The 11450-nt window shown below is 45.9% G+C and overlaps 1 protein-coding gene across 9 annotated transcripts in view; it reads left to right on the top strand.

The window, feature by feature from the left end:
• The window catches only part of Mrtfb (myocardin related transcription factor B), a 162927-nt gene extending 151967 nt beyond the window's left edge, over positions 1 to 10960 (top strand). For all 9 annotated transcript variants that reach the window (XM_029544820.1, XM_029544819.1, XM_029544823.1 and 6 more), the window contains 2 exons: positions 3367 to 3427; positions 5853 to 10960. In XM_029544820.1, coding sequence (XP_029400680.1) covers positions 3367 to 3427; positions 5853 to 6388 — 597 coding nt within the window. In that variant the 3' untranslated portion in view covers positions 6389 to 10960. The remainder of the gene's footprint in view (positions 1 to 3366; positions 3428 to 5852) is intronic.
• The last annotated feature ends 490 nt before the right edge of the window (positions 10961 to 11450 follow it).

Here is an 11450-nt window from a genome sequence, read left to right on the forward strand (position 1 = left end):
GGCTACACAGAGAAACCCTGTCTTCGAAAAACCAAAAAATAAAATAATAATAATAATAATAATAAAAGCTTAAACACTACAATAAGAATCTAAACCAATGGATCCTTTTCAGGTCCATTTGGAAATGGGATCTCTTCCCCAGGGAGTAAAGTGAACTGCCAGGTGGCTTTAGTGACAGCAAGAAGGCAGCCCTTACTGTGGAGCATGCCTCCCATGTACAGGCTCACTGGCACTGCCCAGCTGATGAAGCACATACCAACAGAAGCCAGCGCGAGTCCTGGAGTTGCATGTCACTGGCTTCAGTTCCTAGGTTGAGACTGCTAGTTCTGTATCAGCCCCTTTCAGTCCTACTGGGAAAGACTTCAGCTCCACCAGGGACTGAGTGGGCCCTGCTGGCTCCACCCTCCCAAGGGTAGCAGCTATAAACTGTGGTCATCATATGGAAGCAGAGATAGTGTGCTCAGCACTCAGCAGAGAGTGACACAGCGTGAGTTTTCTCTTTCCACTACATTCGCCGGGGAATCTTGCTAATAGTCGGGGTTTCTGGTAGAAAGTGATTGTCGCTATGGCCTGCAAGCCATGGGAATGAGCTGTGAGCTACTGATGAGAAAAATCAAGACAAGTCCTAAATTCTGTGTCCATAGCCCCACCTGAGCCCCAAGCCACAGAGACTTGGCATAGATACATAGTAGCCTAGCTGAAGACATAAGACAGACTGAGACTGAGCTGTCTACCCCAGGAGCATTTCAAAGCTGAAGCTAACCCAAGCCAGCTGCCTGCTAACCCAGAGCCATTCACCTGAGAGAACAACCCAGTTGGCATCCTCTCCTGACAGTCAGGAGGAGGAAAGTCACTAGTGAGATGAACCCCAAGCTGAGATAGGGGTTCCCCTGTGCTTCCATCCTTTATAAATGTAAACAGACACGGGATTTTTTTTAAAATACTAAATGTAGGACTGGTGAGATGGCTCAGCGGGTAAGAACACTGACAGCTCTTCTGAAGGTCCTGAGTTCAAATCCCAGCAACCACATGGTGGCTCACAACCACCCATAATAAGATCTCTTCTGGTATGTCAGCTACAGAGTACTTATGTATAATAATAACTGAAGCTTTGGGCCAGAGCAAGCAGGGACTGAGCGAGCGGAGTTGACCAGAGTGAGCAGAGGTCCTAAGAATTCAATCCCCAATGCAAATCAAAACAACCCTGAGATTCCATCTCACACCAGTCAGAATGGCTAAGATTAAAAATTCACAGCAGATGCTGGCGAGGTTGTGGAGAAAGAGGAACACTCCTCCATTGCTGGTGGGATTGTAAGCTTGTACAACCACTCTGGAAATCAGTCTGGTGGTTCCTCAGAAAATTGGACATAGTACTACCGGCAGATCCAGCAATACCTCTTCTAGGTATATACCCAGAAGATCTTCCAACTGGTAATAAGGAAACATGCTCCACTATGTTCATAGCTGCCTTATTTATAATAACCAGAAGCAGGAAAGAACCCAGATGTCCCTCAATAGAGGAATGGATACAGAAACTGTGGTACATTTACACAATGGAGTACTACTCAGCTATTAAAAACAATGAATTTATGAAATTCTTGAGCAAATGGATGTATCTGGAGGATATCATCCTTAGTGAGGTAACCCAATCACAAAAGAAGTCACTAGATATGCACTCACTGATAAGCGGATATTAGCCCAGAAACTTAGAATACCCAAGATACATTATGCAAAACAGAAGAAAACCAAGAAGGATGACCATTGTGTGGATACTTCATTCCTCCTTAGAATAAGGAACAAAATACTCAAGAAAGGATATAGGTACAGAGACAAAATTTAGAGCTAAGATGAAAGGATGGACTATCCAGAGACTACCCCATTCGGGAGTCCATCCCATCTTCAGCCACCAAACCTAGATACTAATGCACATGCCAGCAAGATTCTGCTGAAGGGACCCTGATATTGCGGCCTCTTGTGAGTCTATGCCAGTGCCTGGCAAACACAGAAGTGGATGCTCACAGCCAGCTATTGGATGGAACACAGGGTCGCCAATGGAGGAGCTAGAGAAAGTACCCAAGGACCTGAAGGGGGCTGCAACCCTGTAGGTGGAACAACAATATGAACTAACCAGTACCCCCTGAGTTTGTGTCTCTAGTTGCATATATAGCAGAAGATGGCCTAATTGGCCATCACTGGGAATAGAGGCCCCTTGGTCTTGCAAACTTTATATGACCCAGCACAAGGGAAGGCCTGGGCCAAGTAGTGGGAGTGGGTGGGTAGGGGAGCAGAGGTCGGGGGGAGGGGTATAGGAAACTTTCAGGATAGCATTTGGAATGTAAATAAAGAAAATTTTAAAAAAATGTAAAAAAAAAAAAAGAAAAGAAAAAAGAAAAAACAAACAAAATTAAAAAATAAAAAAAGAATTCAATCTCCAACAACCACATAAAGGCTCACAACCATCTGTTCAATGCTCCCATACCTTAACCCTCAAGAAGAACATGTCTGAGGCACTGACAGGAACTCATGTGTTCTGAAGGACAGCGGGTCCTAGAGATGAGGGGCTTCCCAGTTGACAAATGATGATCTTGTTGATGGGTTCATAGACACATACATATTAGAACATTAAACTCCATGATCTGTGCTGTCTTAGTTAGGATTCTATAGCTGTGAATAGATAATATCATGACCATGGCAACTCTTATAAAGAAGAGCATTTAATTGGAGCTGGCTTATAGTTCAGAGGTTTAGTCCATTATCACCATGGCCAGAAGCAAGGCAGCAAAGGCAGACATGGTGCTAGAGAGGTAGCCAAGAGCTCTATATCTGGTTCACCAGGCAGTAGGGAAAGAATGAGCCTCTGAGCCTGGCTTGAGCTTCTGAAATCCTAAAAACCCACCCCCAGTAACACATCTACTCCAACAAAGCCATGGCTCCTAGTCTTCAAATAATGCCACTCCCTGTGAGCCAGTGAAGAACATTTTCATTCAAACCACCACATACAGTAAGTGTAACTTACATGTCAAATAAACCTCAACGGTAAAAACATGTGCACAGTGTGCTCATCTTGAGATATATCAATTCTTGCTGAACGCAAATTGATTCAGACACTCTTTGAATAAAGTATTAGAAATCTCCCAAAGTGTCATTCGGTAAAAGCAAGGCACACATGGAAGTCACAGAGCTGACTTGTTCCTCGACTCTTAGTTGACCTATCATGCTGTGGTGTTTTGGCTTAAATATCTTCATTTCCCAAGCAGCTTGGCTGTTTTCTAGACTATCAAATGTTAGAGTAAATCCAAGGCTCAGTGGACCCCTCGGTGAAGTGTCCCTGGTGCAGGCGGCTAACTCTGTTCTCCTTGGCTGCAGGTTTCCAGTGTGCACAGTCAGCAGATGGACGACCTCTTCGACATCCTCATAAAGAGTGGAGGTAGGTCAAAGGCTGGACACAAGCCCAAGGGAAGAAGTGTCATACCACAGGCCTAGGACAGCCTTCCTCTAAAGCTAGATGTTGTCTTGGAAACTGAGAAACATCCAGTTCTAACAGTGGGCAGTTCCAACCCTGCTCAAGCTAGGCCATTAAACCACATAACAGAGGAAAGAAAGCCCTTTGGTTCCACAGTGAAGGATGGCATGATGTTAGATCCCCATAGCTGTAACCTGGATAAAAGGAAAGATGTCTCACACATTAGACCTGGGCCAGCTCTAAACTCTGCTAAACATGCAAAGCATGTTCTGTGCACCAATCTCATGGAGTAAGAACTTTCCTGTACCTTAGCCTGGGCTCCCTCTGGTGGTGGTTCTATTAAAATTCAGAGTATGTCTACATATAAGTCATCGGGGCTACTAATATTACTCAGTGGGTAAAGGTGCTTGCTGCCAAGCTTAATGACCTGAGTTTGATACCCAGAATCCACATCATGGAAGAGAACTTACCCCCACAAGTTGTTCTCTGACCTCCACATGCTTGCTGTGGTAGCATGCACATACATAAGTAATAAACTATAATTAAAAATAAAGTAAGCCATCATTTACAGTATGTTGTCTTTAAACCAGACATTGGCCACTAAATAAATAAATAAACAGTTAAATAAATAACTGCCTCAGCTCACATGTCTTTTACAAGTAAGCAAGAATCAGTTTTTCAGAAACTTCCTGGGATAGTTGCAGCCCATCCTGGCATACCATGTACACACCTATGTGCACACATGTACATGTACATGTATGTGTGCACGCACAAAGTCCTATGGTCAAAGAAGTCAAGAGTTTGAAGTAGTAATTACTATTTCTCCATCTGTATTGAAAACATCTGGCAGATGCTGATGCCCTGAGCAGAGTCCATGGCGTAGTGAAGGACATCGCCATCTGCGTGTGGGCCACATGAATAAGTGAAAGTCTGCTGAGAACTATAGTAGTATTTCAGAATATGTTAAACTGAAAACTTGGGAGTTAAAAAATAAATGTGTATTTAAAAATCAGGCATGCAGTTTTTGCTCAGTCCAGTAAGGTTTTTTTCCAGTGATAATACTATGGGGCTGAGGAGATGGTTCAGTAGTTCAATGACTGCTCTTCCTGAGGATTCAGGTTCAATTCCCAGCACCCACATGGTGAATCACAGCTATTTGTAACTCCAGTCCTAGGAGGAATCCAGCACCCTCATGTGGCCTCCATGAGTACTGCACACACATGGTACACAGACACACATGCAGACAAAATACCCAGATACACTGAGCTTTTACGTTTATGGTTCATTAATTCTTTCACCTACTATAGTCTCAGAAAAATGAGAAAGCATCTAACATGATGGTGCACACATTTAATCCCAGGACTCGAGAGGCAGAGATAGGCAGAGCTCTCCAAGTTCCAAGCAGCCTGGTCCACATATTGAGTTCTAAAAAAGCCAAGGCTACACAGAACAAGAACTCATCTCAAAACAACAGTGGAGGACGTTATTAAAATTCACCTAAGAGAGCACTAGTGTGTCCGTAACAGAAGGTCTGCTGGTTTGCTGGTTGCCCTATTAAGGAGTCAATATGATCACGTAGGGAGATGACTCCCTCAGTGTGCCATGCAAGCCTGAGGATCTGAGTTTGGTTCCCCCAGAACACAATAGCGTATGCCTATAATCCTGGTGTTGGGGAGGGGAGGACAAGTGGATCCTTGGGGCTTGCTGGCCAGCCATTGGGGAGAGGACCCCCGTCCCAAAATGTAGGGCTAGTTAGTTCTGAGGAAGATGTTTGCATCTATCTCGGCCTTACACACAGAGAGCCACAAAAAATTAAATAAAATGGGACTGGAAAGATGATTCAACACATAAGAGCACTTTGTGCTCTTGCCGAGGGCTAGAATTTGGTTCTTACCACCCATTTGGGATTCACAAGTGCCTGTAACGCTAGCTCAGGGGATCGACGCCCTCTTCTGGCCTCACCTCTGTGAGTTTCTACACACAGGAGCATGTTCACACACATGTATACATAAGAAAAATTAATTTTTAAAAATAAGTTAGATGACTAATTGGTACTTACTAAGCTATTTACCTAATTGTCCAAAGTTCAGATAACTCAGAACAAAAACTCAGAGCAGTAGCTGACCTGCCTCACCTTCAGGAAGGATGGCAAAGAAGATGACTTCAACCTTGAGTCATTGATAAGTTGTACTGTGTCTGTTTTGTAACTTTCTAGACTGTATTGACAAACTGAAATACCATCCAACTATAATGACTTTTTTAAATTAAATTAAAAAGAATTAGGGCATGCTATCTCTGCCTCTAAGATGTAAGAAAGGATGTCAGAATAGTCACTAACATAGTTCAATGGCAGCAAATACTTACTAACACCTTCAATTCTTCTGCACAGAGATTTCCTTCCCAATAAAAGAAGAGCCGTCTCCAATTTCCAAGATGAAACCAGTGACAGCCAGCATCAGCACAATGCCAGTCAACACGGTGGTGTCTCGGCCACCGCCCCAGGTCCAGATAGCACCACCTATATCCTTAGAACCCGTGAACAGTTTATCTGCCAGCTTAGAGAACCAGCTAGAAGCCTTCTTGGATGGAACTTTGCCCCCGGCCACTGACGCTGCCCCACTGCAGAACAGCAGTGAAGATAGAGAGCCTTTCTCTCTGATCGAGGATCTCCAGAACGACTTGCTGAGTCATTCCAGCATGCTGTACCAGTCTCACTCTCCCATGGAGACCTCTGAGGCCCAGTTGGTGTCAGGGACCCCCTGTCTATCTCTTGACCTGTCAGACTCCAACCTGGACAACATGGAGTGGCTAGATATCACCATGCCCACCACATCCTCCGGGCTCACTCCGCTGAGTACCACTGCACCAAGCATGTTCTCTGCTGATTTTCTGGACCCACAGGACCTGCCACTGCCATGGGACTAAGGTCATAGGTCTCTTGTTTCAGAGCTCATGAGATTTGGAAACAATCCTGAGAGGCCAGTGTTTAGAGCTGGAGCCATAGCTGCACTGTCAAAGTTAAAATACATTGTCACAGAAAAAAAGGAAGGCCACAGCCCGGAAGCCAAGTGTGAGAGACTCCAGAGACAATTGTATGCAGAGCCCTTGTGAAATGCCTTAGATAAAGCCAAAGGTCAGGAAGTGGCACTAGGCTCTGGTCATCAGCCACCTTTTATCCTCTGTGGTCACCTCATGGCCCTAATAAGAGGCAAGCAGCTCCACCTGAAACACCAAGCCACCCAGAGGGAGGGAGGGAAGGAGCCACTGCACACGTGCTCCTTAGAGTGGTAAGGCAGGGCAGTAGCAAGGTCAGAGGCCCCGACACTCTGGGCAGCCGACAGCAGCTTCCAGCCAGAGGCTCTGAGTCCCACTTGGAAATCTGCGTGGTGATGTGATGTCATAGGTCATTTTGTGAATTTGGGAATCAAAATGAACAACCTTTTACCATCAACACATGTCTACAAGATTCTGTCACACAAGAGCCCAGTCCAGATGCATTGATAGTGCTGCAGCTTCCCCAGTGGCCTTGGGGGAATGAGGTTGATTCTCCTAATGGAATGTGCTTTGACCTTGTGACCTCTACAGTCTTTGGTAGAGTAAAAAGATGGCCGTCGACTGGTCCTACTTGTAATAAGTCAGATATCTCTAGAGTACTGAGCCACACAGTGTCTCCATCTTTGAAGACTTGCCGACAGACTCTCTCAGGTGACCATGCCCATCTCAAAAAAACAAAAAAAAAGTCTTCAGCATGAAATTCCTTTTCAACCTAAGGAGTTAATGGGAGGTAGGGGCTGTCTGTCGGACTCTAGGACAGTCCCACCTTGAGCACAGGTTAGACCAATCCCCTGTCACCAGCTCCCTGGTTCTCATTGCATAGGCTTGAAACTGCCTGTTCTCTGTTGTTCTCAAGTCTAAGCCTAAAAACTGGAGGTTTTATTCCTCTTTTTCCCCTTGATCCGTAACAGAAAGGTTATGTTTATCAAGTGATTTAAGAATTTTCTAAGATGCCAACTGCCACATAATTTCCACAACTCTTGATCTAGTGATTTAGTTATTGACAAATTGTAAATAACTGACCAGAGTATGGAATTTTTATTCAATGACAGCCCTTGTCCTATTCCCTTCCCGTCCCCTTTAACCTGAGCCAGGTGGGCTTCCTGCATCAATCTACATGTCTCTTTCACAGCACATCCAGGAAGAATTCTGACCCATCATCTAGAGAGAACCTTAATCATTTCTGAGGAGGTTTTGCCCCAGTGATCACAATGGTCCCTTTTCCTGGCTTTAACCTCTGGCGAACAGCACTCTCTCACCTGAGGCTTGGCATTCTGGTGGGCAGGGCCCACTGAGCTCAGGTAACCTCTCGTTTAGAATCTGGTAGGTCAGTATTGGGAGGCACCAACACTTCAGTAGCTGGGTACTGTCACTTGACCAAGCCTCCTGAGGTTGGCTCTGCTGCACAGCTGCATGTGCCCCAGCTGAGGGCCTGGGAAGGTGTGTTCCCCGTGAGAATGTCAGCTCTAGGTTTTGGTGGAGAGCTTTAGTCCTTTCTCTCCAGCCTTGAGTGTCCAAGTAAAGTAGTAACAAGTACCCGTGGGTTTCTAGACGCCCATAACTTCTAGTGTGTCTCCTCCTGTAGAAGAGCTGTGAGCAGAGACAGCATTCTAGCCCCCAAGTCCTTTGTGTTGCTCTGTAAGTTATTGTGAAGCTTGCCACAGGAAAGACAATCTCCAAACACAGTGGGTGCAGAGGAGGTCATCTCAGTTGTTCCTGTGCCCATCCCATCCAGCCTTCAGTCCATCAGGGTCCCATTTCTTAAGAAGGCAAGGGGCCTCCAGCCAGTGGCTTCACTAGCAGCCAACTCCCCACAGCATTCCTTGCCCTACTCCCCTGGCTCGAGCATCCTGTAGGTACATGTGACACCAGTGACGTGAGCGACACTTGCTAGACCTCTCCCACATGTTCTGGGCAAGAGTGGGCATCTTTCCCATTGGCTCACATAAATGTGTCAAGACCAAAGACCACTCTATAAAAGGGCCTCTCGACCTAGTCCTAGCCCTCAGTGAGTGCATTGGAAATGGTGTGTATCTGAAGATAAATTTGTTGTTTAAAGTTAGTTTCAGGCCAGCAAGATGACTCAGCAGGTAAGGCCTGCCAACAAGCCTAGGAGGCTGAGCTTGAAGCCCCAGAGCCCATGTGGTAGAAGGACAGAACTGACCCTGAAAGTTGTGCTCTTATCTCTATATACAGAGACACCTGCAGATAGGTGTACAGTTATTTCACGGCCATTAAAACACAGGTCAGGGAGCTCATTAAGTTCCCACTTGCATGTACAGGGTACACATGTAGTGTAGGTTTCTGTTTGTATCATGTTGCCAAGAAAATTCTTAGAAGCCTGGAGTGTCGCAGTAGTGTCCAACCCCAGTCTCCCTCTTCTGCAGCGTCCCACGGTGTGGCGGTACCAACTTGACTCTCTGAGGTACAGACTTCCAATTACACCATGGCTTCTAGAAAGCTGATGTGGCTGTGACATCTCAGCACGGCCTCTCTAGGAAGCCTCTGAGGCTACAGCAGTCCTCGCTCACTCAGGCATCCAGTCAGCACACGGGCGCCCTGAACTCATGCAACTTTTCACTCACATCTCCGTTCATTTCACAGATACTTTCTAAGACTCAGGCTTTCCTTTCAAAAGCTCCATGGTTCTTTGACCACATGCTAGGCCTTGCTCCAGACAGCCAGGTCTGCTCTGCAGAGTCTGGGAAATGGGACAGTGTTGTCACCTGCACACTCGGTGGACTTGAGCCTCCTGAGCCGCTTTTCCAGGCAGCAAGGCTGTTCTCATAGTTACTGTAATATTCTGTGCAGTGACAGCCGAGGAGGCAGCTGTCCCTCCAGGCAGAGCAGCCATTTTACTCTCCACAGCAGACCTGGCTCAGGGAAGTGGCCAAGAGGAAAACCCATCTTATCTACACCCTGAACTGTCCCCACGGTGGCCAGTCGCAGAAGTTCTTTCTGGTAGAAGACTGGGGACTCCGTTACCACCAGGATTTGCAGAGAAAGCTGAGAGTAGCTGTTGAATTCTATTCAAGTCAAGCAGCCTCGCCGGCCTCTGTCCATCACATCACGCAACACACACAACGCTGGGGATATTAACTTCACAGGGACCCACTGCTGCAGAGGACCACTGACCCCAGGCTATCCCGGCTCTACCTAGAAGGCAGGGCAGGCTTATCCGGGAGCACTGCTTGTGCTCACAGGAGTGTTTGGAGAGCATCATCCTGAACATTCAGCTAGTTGTAAAAGATTTCTGTCAAAACTGGAAAGTAGCAGTTATGATCTAGTCATTTTTGTTTCCTGGCTCAAACTTTCCATCCCTTTCATTTAAACAGTCTCTGGGCTCTGTTCTTACTTGTCCAGTGGCTGGGAGTGAGCAGGTTGGTTTTCCTGAAGTGTCCCTGTGTCTTTTAGTTATGGCCTACGATTCAAAAAGCTGCACGTGTTTACAGGAAGCTCTTACCCGCCACTCAGGCCCACGTCTCTGAGGGATGGAGGTGTCCCAAGCTTGTGACAGCAGCTTGGCAATCTCAGATCTACTAGGTGCTGTCTGGAATCATCGGAGACACTGGCAGTGAAAGGGAAGCTTTATGCCAACGCCCAAGACAAAGCTTTAGCAAGTGGACAGACTCACTGGAAAGCCGCCCAGGGCTCTTACCTCGACTTTCTGCTGTGAGGAGCCCACCCACCGATGGAAGAGGGAGGTTTAGGAAAGGGTTTGGATCCATCAAAAGTACTTGACCTCAAGAAACCGTTAGTAATCCAAACTGTTTAAAGGAACCAAAGGCATCGCCAGGTATTTGCCAAAAGCAGCCACTTTTAAATTTTGAGACTAATGTAATCTCAAGTCAGACCCCAAAAGGTTCCATCTAAGGTTATCATTTTCACAGAGATGTAGATATTTCTTACTTGTTTTCCTGTAAAATAGCATAGAGCTGTTTTGTTGGTTTAAGAATAACATTCTTGGTAGTAACTCTGAATTACTTTCTTGTTTGTCAAGGTTAGTTCTCTGTTGCTTGCAATGGACACGCAGGTGTTTCTCTTCTTTTCATCCTCACATAATGTCTTAGCATCTCACTCCTGACAAGAGAGGAGAGAACACAGTGGCAGCACCATGCTTGCTGAAGCACTTGTTTAAGGAACAGAAGATCATGGCAGTCGGGGTCCATCCGTGTGTTGCCTTTATGTTGTTTTGAAAGACAAACCATGATGCCTTTGTACTTGCTGTTTGCACCCTGACTCGCTTCTGTACTGTGTCTGATGCCATACGTTTGCACTTGTACTGTACATAGGCGATGCAGACTGTATTTTTATATGTGTGCGCATTTATCATTGGATCTTTTGTACATAGTGGCAGTATTGTAGCTGATCGGGAAATGTTTGATATCTCAGCAATTTTGCATTTTTGTGTCTCAAATAAAAAAACATTTTGATGTACCATGATTTTGTGTGTACAGAGAAATACACTGTAGGTGCTGTAGACTTGCCAGAGGGGGCAGCCTCTGGCAGAACAGCATCTTCAGAATAACTCCCAGCCAAGCAGCAAGCGGGCCAATAGGACGTAGGCTGTTCACCTCATGTGCTTGCTCAACAGAAGCTCATAGGTGCCCACTAACCTCAGCCTGACTATCTAGACATGTAAGAGGCATTAAACTATGTGGTCCTTGCTACAGCGTGGACACAGTGTCCACAATGAGAGCTGGCTCTGCTCTGATGGCGACAACCACACCAACAAAACTTCCACACACCCAGAACTGAGTCCTTCAGTTCAGCAAAGTCTCAAAAGCTCCTACTTCCATACAAGTACTTTATGGTCCATATAGAATGATCTTTAGAAGTTAGTAAGTAGGGGAGAGGCGTTTCAGCCCATGGTTAAATTAGACAATGTTTTGTTGTGTAACTTTGCTCTGCCTTCCTGTGTCTCTCTCTGCCT

This window comes from Mus pahari, chromosome 12, assembly GCF_900095145.1.
Source record: "Mus pahari chromosome 12, PAHARI_EIJ_v1.1, whole genome shotgun sequence".
In the NCBI taxonomy this organism is placed as follows: domain Eukaryota; kingdom Metazoa; phylum Chordata; class Mammalia; order Rodentia; family Muridae; genus Mus; species Mus pahari.